The sequence below is a fragment of the Thermobia domestica genome, chromosome 13 (assembly GCF_964235325.1).
Source record: "Thermobia domestica chromosome 13, izTheDome1.hap1.1, whole genome shotgun sequence".
Taxonomy (NCBI): domain Eukaryota; kingdom Metazoa; phylum Arthropoda; class Insecta; order Zygentoma; family Lepismatidae; genus Thermobia; species Thermobia domestica.
The window spans coordinates 202,663,752-202,684,492 of NC_137466.1; the positions used below are offsets into that span (position 1 = coordinate 202,663,752).

General features: G+C 36.0%; 1 protein-coding gene across 2 annotated transcripts in view; it reads right to left on the minus strand.

Annotated features, from left to right (window-relative positions):
• The window catches only part of LOC145668959 (uncharacterized), a 590,098-nt gene that overhangs the window by 84,499 nt on the left and 484,858 nt on the right, over positions 1 to 20,741 (minus strand). For both annotated transcript variants that reach the window (XM_081737250.1, XM_081737251.1), the window contains exon 8: positions 2,312 to 2,434. In XM_081737250.1, coding sequence (XP_081593376.1) covers positions 2,312 to 2,434 — 123 coding nt within the window. The remainder of the gene's footprint in view (positions 1 to 2,311; positions 2,435 to 20,741) is intronic.

Below are 20,741 nucleotides of genomic sequence, written 5' to 3' on the forward strand. Positions count from 1 at the left end.
CTATTTAAAAAAAAGCTGAAAAATATGTTAACGAAAAATGTTTCATAATTTTCCACATACTCTATTATGGAATTACATTTGTGTTTTGCTTTATTGATCACATTAGAGTTCAACAATTGCACTTGGCGATGTTTACCTGAGGGCATGATAATTCAATAATACACTGTTGTAATGTGGGAGCACAAATATAATTAGTTACTGATATGGATTATAAAGCTATTCGGAAGCCATAAAAGTGTTTAATAAGTTGAACAGCGTAGACAAAGTGGGAGGTTTAATCCGTTGGCGTTGCATAGCAACCGATGGTAAAACGTTACCGTCCATTGAAGTACTGTAGTTGTTTTGAAATTACATTAATAGAAGTACAAAATGTGAACAATTAAATATTATCACTATTAGCAAGAATTGCATTTAAAAACAAGTAACAGTGTCACATGTACACTCATGTCCAAAATTATTGTCGCATGACTATAAGTATGTTGTTCTAGTAATATAATTTGATAACGAATTCGCCCGGTATTTCTTATAATGTTAGTATGTGTATAATCGGCAAAGACAAGTATATGGTAAATTTCATGTCAAAAGAGCAGTAAATAAGAACAATGAAAGGAAAATAAAATTTTATTGTCCATTTAATTACATTTTATTTTACTCATTATGATTTTCGTATTTATAATTCTTTTCCTACGAAATTTACCACAAATATACATTTCTTGATTATACACACAGTATCAGTATTAAAAGTACTCTGCAAAATTATTATCAAATTATGTTCTTACAAGAAGACAATTATAGATATGCGACAATAATTTTGGACATGAGTGTACATCTGAAGGAGTTTGATTTGAATCGTCTGATATTTTCTCCACTATTATTAAAACTAGAAGTGGGAAGCGGTTGTAGATTTTTATCTCCTCCGATTTTAGTACAGAGATCAGAGTGAAGATGGAATATAAGCTTAAAACCCTTCATTCATTGCAGAAAACCGATTCTTGCTATCTATTACCGTTTTAGTCTATAGCGATCAACGTTAAAAACGGAAGGAGTTGATTTCTTCCACTTCCAATTTGAAAAAAGGGTTAAGAAAGAAGATGGAATCTATTCACAGAGCGCTAAATCGATTTTTTAAACAAGCTTTTCGCTATCTCTTATCAGTTTTGCTTCATCTTCCTCAAAATTGAAACCGGAAGTTGTAATGGATTTCTCTCACTTCCGGTTTTAGTAGAGCGTTACGGGGAGAGATGAAGTGCATTCTTGGGACGCTTTAATCAATTGCAAGAAACCGCTTCTCACCATTTATTACCGTTTTTCTTCTCTATAGCGATCAACGTTTAAACCAGAAATGCTTGACCTCCACCACTTCCGGTTTGAATATCTCCTTCATCAACGAACCCGATTCTTAACGTTTGACCCTTGACTTACTGACAGTATAATCTTATAAATCCAAATAAAATAAATAAATAAATATAAGTGAAACGATAAGGATATCAGGATGTAGTATATAAGTATAAGGACATAAGATGTAGGATATGGGGTGTTCAGAGCACAATTCATTAAAGTTCAATTACCGAAATTGTGAGTAAATGAGACATAGATTTTGTAAGCTCCGTTTAAATACATGAAAAATTGAATACTGTTTTTCAAATATAAGAGTTATTTAAGGTACAATGCCTGGAGTCGAATCTTTTAAGCATTCAAACAAGAATCAAATAAGGACCAAAACTGGACTTGAATTCTTTATGCACTGAGCGCCCCATGTGAGTATAAAGATATAGTCGATATGAATAAACTAGATGAACAACGAATCTTGGTACAGTTAGTTACAGACTTCAAGTAGTTGATACAGTTGCCCTGCAGGTGGCATTAGTATAAAAGTAAAATAACAACGGCTATTATTTGAGGCTATGGATTGAAAGATTTATTTAATTTCACAAATGTAACTATTTTAATATTTTAAAGAAAAACAACATATAAACAAAATCTAAAGATATAAGGTTCTCAAATTAATACAAGTTGAGAAGCATAGCTAATTTTACCCAATAGCGCCATCTGTTCAATAATTCCATCAAGTACATGGAAACCGAACATTGCCCAAATAACACTGGAACTGTCCAAATAACGTCTGGATATCTGGGTTATGTACCTGGAGTCTGCCCCTAGTCCAAAAATCTTGTAAAAGGGACGAAGAAGAAAACGTAACTATTCGATTATTACCTGTTTTATTTATTGAATAGTGGAACTATTCACAATCAAATTAGTTTGCATATTACATTAATACTTGAAAGATTCAAATTATCGTACTTTCGCTTACCTGATAAATATTGTTGTATCCTGGGTGATCCAAGTCATGGCAAATACAAGAAGTTATGAGTATAAGTGTTTCAAGATCTCCTATTTTTCCTGGAAGATCAACGTACCAGGCAATGCCATACATCTGGAAGAAAGAAAATATAAAATTATATATCTAATAATAATTAAATAAATTTTGTGAACATAATTTAACGGTCTTCACCTACGTAATCCACTTGTTTAAAATGTTACAAACAACACAGACAGTATAATTAGGGATTTAGGATTTAGATTTCTTGGTTTCCGGCATCTAAGGCCATTTAGCCCGTCGCGATTTGAGGGATGACGTCCCTCGGCGAGCACACAATCCGGGGAAAGGGAAGGAAGAAAGGATTGGGAAAGGAACGATGCGGCCTTGGACCTAAGGTACCACCCAGGAATGCTTGGTGTGAATGAGGAAAACCCAGGAAAACCTCATTCAGGGTGGCTGGCCTGAAAAAGCGTGTCACACTTTTTCGACCGAGTGACCCCACCGGGAATCGAACCCGGGACCGTTCGCACACAGACAGTATAATGTAGCATAAAAGCGTCCCGAAACTTTGCAATATAACCCCTGAGCTGTTATGCAACCACATTCACGCCAAAGAAAGTATGGTTGCCTAATTATGTTACTTTGGGTGTTTCACAGTCTAGCTCCAAAGATTACCACCAGATCCTAAAGAAATTTATATGAAACCACCGGGAAGGTATACTTTTTCAAACAAATAAGAAGTGATCAGTTCTCTGCGCCTATTTCGAAGCTATGCATAACACATACCCAGAACGTTGAACTAAGGACCTTTTCTGAACTAGGCTAATAAACTATTTCACATGAATTGAATTTTGGGTATACATAGAAATTGCAAGCAACGAACGCAACGAACACTTGCATGAAAATCCGCGATAACGTTAAAAATGACTTGTGCCGATTGGAAAACGAATCTTAGGTCACTTTCTTCAAAGGCTGTGCTAGCGACCAAGCAAAAAAGATAAGGAAACTGACTTTTAAACGGTTTAGAAGCGAGAACTAGAAGCGTGAACTTATTCCATAGTTTTTATAGATAATTATTTAAATATCTATTCATCCCTTGGAAATGGATTATCGTATATTGGAAAGGCATTTGAAAATATTAATGGAAATTGAGAACCAAAAGTAAGATAAACAAACAGCATCGTTATTAAGTTCATTAAAGCTCAACAGTCTTGTTCATCAAAGCTTTACTCTAAATTAAGGTGGATCACTAGGTGTTCCCAGTGCTATGCTAAACGCTGCTTAAATAGAGTGGCGTTGCCAGATAGTGTCGAGTGTTTACTGATGCCAGATAATAAAGGAAGTAATCATGGAAATCTGCTTGGATACTTACTAGAGAAATCAGTTTTCGACCCTTACCGCAATTGTGCTTCTTGAACTGCAACGCTATAATCCAATAATTTTCTTATTGTGACTACTACAGTGAACGTACAAATTTGGCAACGACGCATTATGGCGTTCTGTGCAAGCTCTTCTCAAAATCTATTTCCTTAAATATAGATTAATACTCAAATAAAATGTGAAACATAACACGAAAAACGGTCAAACAATATATCTGTTTCATAATGAGATCGTTACTTTAAAATACTTTACACATACAAATGAACATTTCATAAAATTGAGCAGTTCTAGTAAGATCTTACAGTAAGTGCCATCTTGTGTGCTCATTGTAAAAAGGAATCAAATATTTTCTTTTATTTGTTACCTTTTTTCGATATCACAATACACAACCAAATGAATCAGTGTCTTGTGTTGTAGCTGAAACATTACTCTATCTTATAGCACAATATCTATAATATGTAACGTTTCATTGCACAGTAGTTAAGGCAATGAGCTAAAATATGTACTGACTTCCGGGTGGCGATCCACCTTAAGCAATTAACAGAAATCAAACCAGAAGGATTACTATTTGATTTCCTGGGTTATTAGCTCGTAAGCATAAGAGAACTTATAGTGTTACTTCAGGTGTGTGTATGAACGCGTAATTGTGTATTTGTGTGTGTGTGTGTGTGGTACCTTATTTCTCGGTAACTACTAACCGGATCAGAACGAATCCTGGTGAGCAAGTAGCTCATCGCCTAAGAAATAAAGCTCGCTAGGTTTGGTAGCCGAGCTCGGACAGAAACAGACTTGGCTCGGCTCGGATTGTTTACTATCTTCCACACTTCTCCGTATAGTTCAGTGCATTTAGTCTCCAACCTGGGCAAAAATAATAATAAAGCAAAACTCCATGAGTTGTGTTCAGTGTGCTGTCCAGAACATATACTGAAAATTCACACCTTCTCCCATTTTGGGAAAATCCGCTATCTTGAATTGAATATGGTGATCAGACCGAGACATCTACTTGCATTTAAATGACAATATCTACTCACAGAATTAAGCTGGAAACTTCGATCTTATGTCAGTTTTAAGATAATAGCATAGATTTAGGAATGCAAGTTTGCATGCTTTTATGTATTGCAGACATACTGAAAAATGGCGGTCAATATGTAAAAAAAAATCATTTTATAATAATGTTTTATTGATATTTAACTCAGAAATTAACCGAGATATGAATAGACATCGGCCATCGGTCTCTTCATCTGGACGCCATATTGAATCCAAAATGGCAGACTTATCGACCACATTCAGGTCATCTGACTAAATATTTTTATACTTTAAGAACCTGAAGTAAGTATCACAAGTCAAATAGAGAAGAGATGTGAGTGCACAAAAAACCACTATAGCAGGCATCTGAGAATAATTGTCATCTTATCGAAAATTGCACACCCGGTGTTACATAAACTTCACTAGCTCCTTTACTTTTCAAGATAGACAACAGAAGTGGCGTCATTTGAAAGCTACGATTATGCTCTATCACGTTTATTTCAAGGTATTTTTTTCATATCTCGGTTAGTTTCTGAGCCATATGTCAATACAACATTAATGAAAAATGATAATAATTATATATTTTTTTACATAATGGCCGCCATTTTTCAGTTGAGTTGAGTTTATTTTGAGTTTAACGTCCTTTTCAGCATCGAGGCTATATGAGACGGGACCCACTGATTAACGTGGAATCCGAACAACATGAGCTCCCGCTGGGAATCAAATCCGAGTCTCCCATGCCAAAGGCGCGTACGCAAACTGCTTAGCCGCGCCATTTTTCAGTTTGGCGTCAATACAAAGAAGCATGCAAACTTGCATTCCTTAATATATGTTACCGTATCATCTTGAAACTGAGCTTAATTCTGTGAGTAGATATTGTCATTTAAATGTAAGTCGATATATCGGTCTGGTCACCAGATTGAATCCAAGATGGCTGATTTTCCCAAAGTGGGAGAAGGTGGGAATTTTCAGGGTATGTTCTGGACAGCATATTGAACATAATCCAAGGGGTTTCTCTTTGTTATTATTTTTGATCAGGTTTGGCTCAAAATCTGTCTAAACGCACTAGACTACTACTGATTTACTGGCAGATCGGTATCACAAAGATATCTCAGAGTTTGAACCTTCAACACCCAACAGGAAAAACAATTAAATTTAAAATGTAAATAAAAGAGCATTTAAAGCAGTTGTTAGACTATTATCAAATGCCCTGCGAGCTTAGATTTGACTAATTGGAACATCTATGACGGTAAGGCAGGCAATTGAAAACATGATCTCCATTGCCAATAACACTGATGAGCCTTATTAACGTTGATATGTGATAGTTCTTATGAACATTGCATGTATACAAAAGGTTGAATTTCTTGTCATTTAACCATTTGACCTATAATGCAATGTATTAGCGATATGATGTGAGCTTTGATACCGGCTACGGATGAAAGCAATATGACAATAGGGTTAAATGAAGCGCTGATTAAACAACACCGGAACCAGGAACACATTAATTACAGCCGCTGCCCAGTCATTAAGAATGAAGGACGCAGTTGACGTTAGCAGCTCATCATAAAACTCATATGTTGCGGCTGCGACTACCTACCTAGGCCTCCCATACACACATCACGATCAATAATCTGTTCAAGGCTAATTATTAATAGATAATGAGAAACATTAGTAAACTGACCTTCCCTCTCAATCAATAATAATAAAAAATACTACGTATTAACCAAGGAATAAGAAATTGTACAAAATTCAAAAATCTGGACAGTCTTTTATTTGACTAGTACTCCAAAGATTTCAACACATCAAAACATACTATAACATGAGTCTACTCTGCATTCTGTAAGGATGGATCATAAGATTAGGATTAGATATCCCGGCATCTTAGCCTGTCATGTATGAGAGATGATGTACCTCGACGATCACACTATGTGAGGAAAGTGAAGGAACAAAAGATTGGCATAGGAAGGAAGCGGCCTGAGTCCTCTATGTTAGGTTCCATCTCGGCATTTGCCTGGTGTGAACGAGGGAAAACCCTGGAAATCCTGACTCACGATGACTGGCTTGAAAATACTTTTCCACCCAGTGTTCCCACCGGAAACCGAACCCGGGACCATTCGTACCAAAGGCGATAGAGTTAGCAAGTATGCTACGCGGGACTACATGAATCATAAGAACTTACCTATAAATATGTAGGCCGTTGCCTGTCTTTCTAGTACTGCCGAAGTGAAGCACATACATTGAAATTACGTTAGTTCACATTCTGGTATTGTGGTATCCGGAAATCATTTTAATTCTGTTTTAAAACGCTGAAATACTTTCCACAATTTGTATAGCTTCTCAATTTACAATTAACATGGCTTCTTATTATCTCCGTATGTGTTTCACTTTTGCCACTGCCTTAGATTGCATGGCTGTCAAACTACATACATTTACACTTCCTAAAACATTTTTGTAATATGTTAAAAGTGCTGACAAAAGCGCTGAGGGAAAAAGTGCTGATATTCATTATGAATCTATTCTACTTCCGCATTTTGAACATGTCCTGCGACTTATCCTCATTTCTAATTTTATTTGCAATATTGTTAATGTACTCATTTGCAGAATATAAAATATGTATACAATTAGGTAAAATGTCCTTCCTTCCCAGAGAAGAATAATGGTTATACAAAATGTTTGAAAACAAAGAGACGAATACCATAAATTACGACGAGCAAGCCTTAGGCATAGTCCTTGTCTGAAATGCCTGTTTTTCGCACTAGGAGAACAGATTTGTGCAAAATTATTGGTATCCCTTTTCCTTGTGAGATACACATTTCAATGAAACCAAGATTGTGTAGGAAGTATATCAAGTTTGATTGAAGTTGCCTCAGTGATTTGAGACTTATGCTAGAACATATTTGCGTCCACTTTTATTTTATATACGATATGAAAATGGCTAGAGCAGTAGTTCTCAAAGTGGGGTCCGTGGGACCTAGTCAGAGGGTCCGCGAACCTAAAACTTGAAATGTATTGTAATAAAATGGAACATACAGCTATTATGAAAAAAGTTTTTTAGTTACTAAAAATAAACTAACTAACTAGCTCTATGGCCTATGGAACCCGGAGGTTCAATGCCGCGTTCACAAAAGCTCTCCACTGACTTCTATCCTTAGCTAATTGGATCCAGTTTCTACTTTGTATTCCTATTCCTGAGAGATCCATCTTAATATTGTCCTCCCATCTGCGCCTACGTCTTCCTAATGGTCGTTTTCCGGCTGGTCTTCCAGTCAAGACTTTGAAAGCGTTTTTACTTTCTTCCATTCTAGCTACATGACCTGCCCACCTTAACCTCCTAGACTTGACGACCCTAACAATGTTGGGTAAACCGTATAAATTATGTGGTTCCTCGTTATGAAGTTTCCGCCATTCCCCATTCCCGTTCCTCTTGGGTCCGAATATTCTTCTCAGGATCTTGTTCTCAAATACTTTCAGTCTATATTTTTCCCTCAGAGTAAGCGACCATGTTTCGCAACCATACAGAACAACAGGCATGATTATCGTTTTATATATTTTAAGCTTTAAATTCCCTGACAGAATTCGCGACAAGAGATTTTGAACCGAATAGTAACACGAATTTCCTGCTTTTAGTCGACATTTAATTTCTTCGTGAATATGATTTTCGTCTGTTAATATCGATCCTAAATATTTGAAAGTATCCAATTTATCAAAAGTATTATTTAATATTTTAATGTATCAAGAATTTGCCGTATTACGGTCCCGATACACTTCCATGTATTTAGTTTTCTCTGCATTTACTTCTAAATCCATGTCCCTGCAAGCGTTTAATAAGATCTCTGCATTTCTTTCTATTGTTCTCCTATCATCCTACTAAAAATGAAACAATTAGAAATTATACCTACATTCGTACATTTAAATGTTCTCCTACTTTACTAAATTTCTATCCCCAAGTATTTCTAAATTTCTGCTCTGTGGACCGTTATATAGGAGTTGTCTAAAAAATTCTATACAACGGTTAAGGCATTGCAACATTTGATGCCTTTCTCTACCACTTACTAATGTGAGCAGACCTCTTGTGCTCTTTGCAGTATTACAACCTTAAAGCGAAATCGTCTTAATGTGGAATCGGAGCTAACATTGACGGTGATAAAACTTATTCCAGATTTCAGTGCAATTATGGAAAAACACAAAGAATTTCATTCTTCACATTAGTGACCCAACATTCGAAAATATTATTTATCAAGTGGATTTCCTTTAAAAAAAGAGAGGGAGAGAGAGAGAGAGAGAGAGAGAGAAAAGAGAAAAAGAAAAAGGATTTTTAGTCTTGAAAGTTACTGTATTTTCAATTAAAATTTCGTTCACTAGGAAACAATCATGTATCTTTAGAATAAATTACTTCTTGCATTATTTTTCTTGATCTTTTTCTTGTCAGCCATAATTCTAATTAGTATATTTTTTAAGTAGCATATGAAATTTGAGATAGCATTGTAAGGGGGTCCACAGATCATTTACCAAATGAACAGGGGTTCCGCGTTATCGGAAAGTTTGAGAACCACTGGGCTAGAGGAATCACAATTTCTTTTTAAAAAACTTCAAAAAAGTGCTGATACTGCGTACCATTATGTGCCATTAGAAAAAAGGGACTAACTAAAAATATTGTTTGGAGATCACGATGGATCAGTGATAGAGTGCATACCTTTAGTGCGTGGGGTTCGATTCCCGGCCAAGTAAGTTTGTGGTGGCCAATATTGTGTCCATGGGTTTTCTCGGGGTACTCCCCTTTCCTCCCACATTCTCTTTCCATCCATTCTTCCATAATCATTCACTTGCCTTAATCATCGTCTCCCTTAGCCTAATTGGCATAATCGTAGAAAGTTAGCCTGAAAGATTTCATTACATGTTACAAATATTGTTTGACAAAAATAATACGACTTCGGCTCAAAACAACTTCGGTACATCTTTGAATAATTTTTATTTAAAAACGGAAAGAAAGAGAGCACTTTACACCTAATGTTGCATGAACGCTACAACCATACTTAATGCCATTGAGCATAAAAGTAAGGGAAAGACAGTGGGCCCAATAATGAAAAATGAAATGAAATGAAATCTTTGAGTTTTACGTCCCACGGTTATGCCGGTCAGGCTAAAGGAGACGGTGATAATGAGTAATGAATGAAATGGTGGAATGAATAAAGTGGGAGGAAACGGGAGAACCCCGAGAAAACCCACGCACACGGTGTTTGTCCACCACAAAGTTCACATGGCGGGGGCTGGGATCGAACCCGGGACCCCAAGCACCAGAGGTGAACGCTCTACCACTGAGCCACCGCGGCCCCGGGCCCAATAATGGAAAACGATAGGCTGGCCAACTTAGAACTTTGTGCTTACGTTATAGCTGGCTATTTTGTGGAGCACTTTTCAATCAATTCAATTACTAAGGTACCGTAGCATCCTACGAAAGAAGTAAAGCAACAAGGTCGAAGTTGTTGATTAAATAATGGCAAATTGTTGATTGGGCAACATACAGTTATAACTACGTTGGGGTATCGTACTTTCAACCGTGCCATCCACTAGCCAACTATGCTGCTAGGGTAGTGTTTTTTTTTAATTAAAGATATATGCCCATTAGTAACAGTCGAAATACAGAGCTTCATTGCATCCTTAAAACATAAGAATAAGGGTTGCTGTACTGTGTCAAACTGTTACCCTCTCTCTAATCAAATCAGAACAATCTCACAGCTGGTCAAAATTAGATGTTAATTCCCTCTATACTATATACCTTGATCTACAATAAGAAGGGCTGCTAACATATTGTTATATCCTATACTTGCAACATATTTATCAATAAAACCACGTGATTCTTTACAAGTAACGACAGGTATCACGTGATCCGGAAAAGGGCGAACGTCATAATCATCCCGAAGTTTTACGAGGACCCAGGAGGGTAGAATATATAAAGAGCCGCAACACCTTTGAAGACATCAGTCTGCTCTGGGATTGGTCACCTTGCCTACCTTCTCTCGGCTGCGCTGGGCCTTGCGAACTACTTTAGCCTCTCTTGCCTGTGTCTGGGGCTTGAGAGCTCCTTACCATAATTTCTTGGCTGCGTCTAGACCCTGAAAATTTCTACCACTCTCTTGGCTGCGCCTGGGCCCTGCGAAACACCATACATCCATCTCTTAGTTGTGAATTGGCTCTGGGACATCCTTAATAACCAACCAACAAATTTAAGAGACTCTATTTGGTTTTCGGACCACTTTCTGTGTCATAATGCAACGTAGTACACTGAGGGAAGAACATAGATTGAAAGTATTTGAGAACAAAATCCTGAGACGAATATTCGGACCCAAGAGGAACGGGAATGGGGAATGGCGGAAACTTCATAACGACTTCATTAGTAACATAATTTATACGGTTTACCCAACATTGTTAGGGTCGTCAAGTCTAGGAGGCTCAAGTTTGCAGGACATATAGCCAGGATGGAAGAAAGTAGGAACGCTTTCAAAGTCTTAAATGGAAGACCAATCGGAAAACGACCATTAGGAAGACCTAGGCGCAGATGGGAGGACAATATTAAGATGGATCTCGCAGAGATAAGAATACAAAGTAGAAACTGGATGCAGTTAACTAAGGATAGAAGTCAGTGGAGAGCTTTTGTGAACGCAGCATTGAACCTTCGGGCTCCATAGGCCATAGAGTTAGTTAGTTAGTTAGTGACGTTTTATAGTAATAAAAGGGTTTTGGAAATATGTCCAATTCCCTATACCATTATTGTCTCTACCAAATCTGCCTTAGCAGAATATTTTTTCAATATTGTACCAATTGTCAGAGATTATTTGGAGTTCTCAATAAAAAATTAATGCAGTTGTGTAAATCACTTATTGAATTCAATACTTAGCACTATTATTATTAATGATAATAAATATCAATATGTTGGGGAGAATCATGCAAACAGTGGCTATGCCTACTGTGCGATTAAAGAAGAGTAGTGTCTGACAGTTCGACAGAACATGTGCTGCGTTTGAAGCGTTGTTGCCAAAGACTCAACAACAATAGAGATTGCAGTTCTGTCGACAAGTTTAGAATGTTTTACAAGTCATAATTCTATAATCGTAATAGGACAGGATGACTTGTAATGTATGATTTCCAAATGACAAAAATAATAATGCTTGGAATATTTGAGGGAAAATTCACTATTCAACTACCGTAAACAGTGCAGTCAGTGTGACCTGGGCTGCGTACAGCAGTGTGAAAGAATACTGCAGTGATTGGTTAATAGCATTTATCTTCGTTTTGTTTACAGCACGTGCAGCTGTATGGACGGGTTAAAGCTACGTTCTTGTTCATTTTCCAGAAATTAACACTAAAGATACTGTAATAAATCCGGGAACGAAGTTTTTTGTCACTAGAACTTCCACTACCATCTGTTGGAAGTTGAATAAAGCTCTGAATTATGTTTTACGTTAACACATTGACTTATCTAGATGTGGTTTCTTTCACGGGCGTCTCTGGCGGGGGGACAGGGGGACGTGTCCCCCCAATATTTTGAGTACGAGATAAATGGATCAATGCTGAAAGTATTTAGATCTATATGGAAGAAAGTAGAAAGAGAGACAGAACAAATTAAAGTTATGTCTGTTCTTAAACAAGAGGTTAATGCGATTAGAATGTCCACCTGACGTGTGCCACTTTCAAAGGAAGATTATTATTATTATTATTATTTTAAAGTTACGCGCTTCTTGGTTAGTCAAAGTAGTCTCGGCTGCAGACACACATTGTTTTCATTGCTTAACCAGTAACAATTGGTTTCCATGACGAAGGGAGACTGTAGAGGGGAAAGAAAGGATGTATAGAAAGTGTATCGAATTAAGAAGAGATGCGAATTAAGAAGGGAAATTTACAAAGACAGGGAAATGTATAATAGAAGAGAAGGTGACATGAGGAATTTAAAAAGATAGAGAAATTTGAATATTATATATGAGAGCAAATTTCATGCGAATACTCTAGAAGGGCAGCAAGGGACAATTACAATGACAATATAGAAACTAAAGATAGAAATGAGTGTTTAATGAGCGAATTGAGTTTGAGGAAAATGGAAAGAGTACATTGGGGAGCTAGATGACAGCAAGAATAAACTGTACATTTTAGACATTAAAACGGAAAACGAAGTAAACGAGGATGGTTCATTGGACAAGTTCAAAAACATACAGCGAAATGAAGAACAAAAAGGTAAATAATATACCTTTCGAGTTTATTAAGAATACAGAAGAAGAATGAAAATCAAAAATTCGAAATTCGCAATCAAATCAAGTGTCATCGTAAGACTTCTTTCAGAGAGTTGTTTTTTTTTTAAGCTAAAAAATCGAAATATATGAGGACTATAAAACTACACTGCTGCAAATGCTTTTAAGAACAGTGAGCAGGAATTCACCGATAAGAATGTCAAGGTGAAGAAATTACCTAAGAACCATATTATATATGAACTTATTTTTCTTTTTTTTTTTTTTTCAGCAAGTAGTCTACCAGTGATGGAAGAAAATTATGATGAATAATTGTGTTGCTAAAGGTAGAAAGAGCAGATGTCATTAGTAAAGTAGATTCCAGTTTACTCATAATTTTGACCTAACTTTAGTTGGAATCTGCTACATTCTAGCGGTCCCCGCCCCCCTTCTAATTTTAACATGCCAGAGACGCCTATGGTTTCTTTATCTAACCTTTTTTTTTAAGTGACTTACACCACTGTGATTTTAACCGTCCCCATGTCAGATATCAGCTTTTCTTAACCACACTATAATATAGTACTCTAAAGTAACAGAGACAAGCGTTTCTTTGATCCGCATCAAATTGTTCTTTCTGCTTTGGTGAACTGAAGACTTTAATCTAGCAGTGTTTCTACGCCGTTGAACATTCTTCCTTCTGTTTTTGCGTTATCGTCTCTCTCCTTGATCTCCCGCCCGTTTGTTACGTTTAGCCTTCTACGAAAAGTTTGGCCAAAGTTTTGAAGCAATTCTCCCGCGACAATTCCCGAGTGACTAAATGGGTTGGGACATTGTTCCCAAGAAAAGGCGCAGGTCTAAACTACAAAGGCAGTTTTAAGACTCAAGTTATACATCCGAGACGGAAGTGTCTTTAATAATAAATAATATCAACGTTTTCATTGACGTTGTTGCGTCTGGTATATCCTGGTTTTGTGAATTCCATTTGTTTATTTAACGAACTTCGTCGTACAGTTCTGTTCAGCGGTAACATTCTATAGGCTTTTTTTCTTTTTTTCCCAAACCAATAAAATTGTGTCCTTTGTCGAATGAAGAACTAGTCATTGAAATGGAAAAATATATTTTGACTAGATAATGCATGTTCTTCGCTATAGAGGTTAGCTATTAATTTGTAACTAGCAAACACGCACGTCCTGTGCAAGTGCAGGACACTATTGTTGTCTGAATGGTTAAATATGATACAAAATTAAAAATATTTATGGCTAGCAAAGTAGTTTCAATAACACGTTAATAATGTCTTTAATTAAGAATTTCTAGATAATTCCTTGAATTTAAGATGTCCTCGAATGTAAGACGCATCCCGATTTAGCTGGGTTAAATTAAGGAAAAATAGTAATATATTTAGTTTTTACTATTACTAAAGCGCTCTTTGATATTGGTCATTTTCGGTTATTTTCATACATTCTTCTTCCCTCCCCATGTTGCGGGGCACGGTATGATAAAAGTTATCCCAGGCCCGAATGTCATGTATATTGAAAATTTGATCGAGATCGGTTGGGTGGTTCAAGAGTTAAGTTCTATTTATTTTTTTATATTAATCTTCCCTTCCTTTCCCGCTCCCCTAGGTTCTACCGTCAAAGTGAAAATATTAGAGAAAGAAACTTTCCAGGTTCGAACGTCATTTACACCGTGTATGTTGAAACTTTGATCGAGATCGGTCGGGTGGTTCAAGAGATTAAGAGTCACAAACATAGTCACTTTCAATTTGGATCTTAAGTGTTTTGTTCACAGACACCGCTATTAATACCGTATATAGATTATTACTTCCGATTTTTTTTTTAAATACTAACGACTGGTCCATGTCAGGCAATAAGAACGAAATATTAAAATATGCAATACTTACAATGGAATTATTACTTTAAAAAGATAGTAAAATAATATATGAATGTGTTTATTTTAATTCAAAACAAACATTGTAAGTATTCTGGATGAAATAAGTTTCAACTAACATTTTCATGTGATACAATCCAACTTATTTCATCAAGTGCAGATCCCAGATCCGACCTTTCCAGTGGCGGATCTAGAAAGTAAAACTGGGGGGGGGGAGGAAGCAGCCAGAACCCAGAACTAGACTTATCATGAGTTTACTATAAACTTTCAAAAACATGTAAATAATAGCTTAAATTACTTTTATGACTCAAAAAACTGAGGCCGACCCAGGGCTCGATCCTCCATTAGATGTTAAAGCTAAAATGACTGCGTTTTATGTTATTTTTTCATTTGTTTTACTTCTTTACGACTACTAATATATTTGCTAAAATTTTCAGCAGCCTCCTAAAAGCAGAAGAATTGGCTCTTTTATTTTTACACGTGTAAGGTTGTAAATTTCCTTAACGCCCTTAGTGATTGCTGTACCAAATGTTCATGCCTAAGAACTGCTTAGGAAACGGAGGGTTATAACGCCAATTTTTGATGCTGTAAAAAAACCAACTGAACGAACCAGCTTCCTAAAGCCTGACTCTCCATCACCACAAAGCACCTGCTGGCATAACATCTGAAACACTTAAGTTTTTCGAGGGCATTATTATAATAAGATTTAAATGCGTCCTCTTGAGGTTTATTTCTTTCCCCGAAGATGAAATTCAAGCTGGAGCACGTCCTTCTGAGGGCTTACCTCTCTTAGCGAAGATGAAATTGAAGCTGAGGCATGCTGCTATGGCTTGTCTCTCTTCCCGAAGAGGTTGGCCCCTTAAAAGTCAAAGTGGGGAAAATTCATTGCGAAACGCAGAAGGTGCCCAAAGAACGGGAGCTCTACAGATCTTTCCGAAATTGACAAGAGCGCTGAGAGCTGTGTCTCACTGTTCCAGGAAACTATCATGGTGTAGAGTGTAAGCAACTGTAACCATAATGAGTAGGTATTTTAATGTTTATATGCCTACTTTTCATCCTACTACTCATCCAAGTATTTACTTTTCAAAAATAAAATAATTGCAGTGACTTTAGAGGTGTCACGTAGAAAGTGTCTGCGTGTCTTGGATACCATGATAGTGCATAGACACATTATATAATCTCAGATTTGATTTCAGATGGTGACACAGTGAATAAATAATTCTAAGCAGCTCCTTTTACCCGGCTGCAATGAGATTGCGCACACTTTTCCAGTTTTATCAGTTTTATCTGATAAGTCATTGACAAGTTGTCATTATGTACAGGGTTGCGCACAGAAAAATTAAGCACTGTTGTCAGATGGAAAATATTTTCTCTTCTGTTATGTAAATCTGTAAGAAAAGAGCAGCGGAATACCCGAACCAAGGGTCGAATAAAATTACTAGGACTGAGCTAATTTAGAAAATACAAAGGAATTAACACATAAGGACAGAGAAGCTATATACTGTATTCGAAACCAGTTCGTCCGAGAAATATTAGAAAGGCAGTTCAGTAAATGATAGAAAGAGAAGTTGAGTTCAGTTATGATGGAGAAAAGTTTCTATTTATAAATGAAGAAGCTAAGATTATCGTCCTAACTTGTGCGAGTAACATTAGGTACAAACAATGATAACATTTACTGTGCATAGTCGTAGTGTATGTAATACAACTAGCAGGTAACTACATAATACTGTTTCTAATTATATATTCTAACTAGATTTAGGAAGGTGATTTAAGATATATATTGACAGATTCCATATTATTAATAAGTAAATCGTGTAATTTTGCAAGGATTATATTGGAATGCAGTGTACTGGTAATTAGTATGAGGAAGTAGTTTACTCACATCGTTTTATTATACTAATAATATTGTAATTTAAGTTTATTGTATCGCACATATTATTGTAACAGGTATCCTATTATATGACCAGACGTTAACGACAGACCTTAATAAATTTACCAAAGCAAAAAATCTTACGACAAGGAGAAAATTATTCACTTTTTCAATTTTCAATTTTTCCATAAAACTTGGCTAGTAGTGGGAAGTATGTATACTATTATTATTATTTTTATTATTATTATTATTATTATTATTATTATTATTATTATTATTATTATTATTATTATTATTAACATTAAGAATGTCATCATAAATGTTTGCTTTGTTTTATTTAGGTTTCCATCTAGATGGGCTTCAGAACCCTCAATAGCTCCTCGAACGAAAATAGGGCGGGAACATTTCACAAACATTACAATTAATAATTCTATTCACTTGGTCCAGATATTTATCAGGTGATCCCTTCTTTATTGAAGATACAATCAGAAACAAAACTGAAATTAAGATCAATTGCGAAAGGATATACCAATACACACACAAAAAAAGAGGAAGATTTAAAGAAACATAACATTATATTGAAGCAGTATGAAATGCTTAACCCTTATAGATTCCGGCTTTTTAAGGTAAATTACAGGCTTTCAGTCAAGCGGCTACAGCATCATCCCTATTTATCATAGGATCATGGTTTATATCTCGTTTTCTTTTTACAATAGGGCAACCTTTCAAATGGTACCATTCACATCCTGAGGCGGGAAATTTTGAGAGAAACCGCGAAATTCTTTGAAAATATTTCTTTTTATTTAAATTTTGAGCCCCTCTGGACCCCCACTGTGTTAATGCAGAGACCCAAAACTCAACTGAAAAACACTAAGGGGTGTACTAAATGCCTGTACAAAATTTCAAGCTTTTATCTTGAACAGTCAGGGCGGAAAAATATCAATAATCCCCACAATGCCCCAGATTACTGTAAAATACCTTGATCTCAGGCAGAACATTTCCTGAGATATCCCTATTTATCCTAAAATCATAGTTCGCCCTTTATTATCTTCAGAATAAAACTGCCTTTTAAACGGACCCTTAACATGTCTCCATCATGTATCTCAGGCGGGAAAATCGCGAAAAAAGGGATTTTTAAACCACAAAATCCCTTTTATTTACCTTTTTGCCTATCTGGATCCACCTTGTGCTAACGCAGAGATCCGAAAAAATCTAGTAAATAGCACTCGGTGGACTGAATGTTTGTACAAAATTTCAATCTTCTAGGTGCGAAAGAAACCCGCCAAAAAATAATGAAAATAAGCCTAACAAAAATATTTTTTTAAAGTTATGATGTCATCACCTCTTATGTCTCGACGCAGAAAGGCGTGAAACCATACGTAACGTGTTCTACAGTGCCTCTAGACTTGAAAAAAAGTAAAAAGCTTTATTGGTTCTTTTTTAATCGAATAATGAAGACGCTACTTTAGTACCTAAAAATAGGTACTAGAACTCCAAAGGGATTCAGATTATGAGACAAGAAAATTTTAACATTTGGATTGTAAATTTGGAGGTATCATGACTTCTTGTATCTACTGACCAAATTATATTTAGTTAATCCTCAATATAATACGATTTTTTTTCTAATTTCTGTTTCTATCCTAATCTGAAGGAAAACCTTCTTTGCGCACAGATTTTAAATCTACCATTGTGGCAACGTTGGGCAAAAATATGTGTTCAGAAAGGCCATCAGAGATTTGTGCGCAATTCGGGATCTATAGTGTGCGCAATCCAGTTGCTCCCCTTTTAACGATACATAGTCTTGCTTGCTACACCTTTCTAGTCTTTGATGACTCTTTCCTCAATTTGGAAACTACTAGTGTGTAGGAAAATTGGGTGCTGAAAGAGTAAGGAAGCATCATTACTATATCTTTGCCTAAAAGGAATTCTGAACACTATTCAATGACTTGTGTTTGAGAGAGGCATTCAGGGGAAATGTGTTTGTCCAATAATTCAGGTCTTCCAAATATTTTGGTCCAATATTCAACATTTAAAGCATGGAAGGAATATTACATTTCTCGTTTAGAATGGGGTGGGCAGAGGGGTAGTTGACACATACATTTTGAAGAATAATATTGTAATAGAGTAATAAAAAACGCAAAACTCTTGTCGGTGGAGAACGTTTCCTTTCAACCAAAACTTGAAATGACGCTGTTCCCCCAGAGAAACATAATGATCAGAATGTAGTCTTTAATCTTGTGATAACAAGTGATTCAAATCAGCAAATCAGTAACGTCATCAGCAAATATATTGTACATATATATATATACATACATATATATAAGCTTCGATGTACGGATATTCAGATAACATCTTTGTTTTGACATAGCATTTATCCTTTGTAATAGTCATTAAACTATAACCAGGGCCGGCTCTACCATATGTGCAACAAGTACATTTGCACGGGGTGGCAAAATGTCTTAACTAAATTATTTAAAATAAATATTTCTTGTTGGAAACAGATTTCATGATGATGGTAGTTACATTTACTAAGCTGATCTTCTATTTGAATATTACATTCATAAATCATGTTTAGATCGCATTAGTTTAAGGTCACATGGACAGTGCTAAAGCAAATGGTCAAACAGATCCCAGCATGAATTGCTTGATTGTTGTCAAATACAAGAACTCAATTCTCGAACAATAGCGAATACTTGTTCCATTTAGTAAATTGTCACAATTTTGATATGAAAACTAGTCTTGCCTTTATCACAAACAAGTTCCTTACCATTGAAAATAGAAACATTTTTTTTTAAATTTTGTTTACAGATGTAGAAGAAAAATCAAGAAATAAAGATAAAAGAGGTTGTTGTACTGGAATTATAAACTTATATATATTGAGATTGAAGCTCGATATTTAATTCTATAAAAAAGATCTCCTCTACAAGTGTGTTTGCTTTATCTTTCACTAACATAATAGATTATTATTTAAAGAAAAAACAGACACAATAAGATTGTATTTGTAGTGTTTAGGTCTTTCTGAGTGCGAGTGCATTTTTCATCTCCATTATGATTTGTTCTTTCTGGAGAAAGGGGGGCAGCAAATGATGCCATTGCACAGGGCGGCAAATTACCTAGGGCCAGCCTATCCTCTGTAACATTGTCCATCAATTTTAATCTTCACTATTCCCTTTCGCTTTAAACTATACCTTCTATCGCAACCAACCAAGGATATTTTCTTCTGAATTAAAGTTTTGATGTTTTTTTTTCTTTATTACTATTATTGCTGTTCTTTTCTTGATAATAGTTCATCATTTCTCTTCCACTCAGATAATATTTAGTTGTTGTTATCTTGTTCCTCAGGCCCCTAATTGGTTATTCGAATTCATCTCTCGGTATCGCTAATTCTTTGCCGTCTTCACTCATTTAGAATTCTGGGCTTTCAGCACGTTTGAAGGATGATGTCCCTCGGCGAGCACACTATCCGGGGAAAGGTGAGAAAGAAAAATTTGGGGAAGGAAGGAAGCGGCCTGGGACTTATAAGTTAGGTATCACAACGGCATTTGCTTGGTGTGAATAAGGAAAATCCAGGAAAACCTCATTCAGGGTGGCTGGCTTGAAAAAGATTGTACACTTTTTCGGGTACCACCAGCGCGAATCGAACCCGGGAGCCCTCGCCCCAAAAGCGAGAACGTTAGCAACTACGCTACGCGGGGCCACTCTTCCCTAATTTGTTATTCATTCTCAACATTTAGACTACGAAGTCCGTTCCTAGTATCATAAAATGGTTTGATATATTCAGTGTTTCTTCCAGACATGCTTTTAGGGGAGGCACTGGTCCCCGGAGCTCTGAAAGTGCCCCCCCCGGAGGAGACCAAAATAATACGTCTATAATATAATACATAAAATAGTGCCGTGTGAAAATAATATGAGCCTTTCTGAATAATAAATGTGCCCCCCCCAGAACATTTTTTCTGAAAGACACACGAGATATATTCATTCCATTTTTCTATTTTCCCCTTACTTATTATTATTTTCAATTTTATTTTGTACTAATCACATT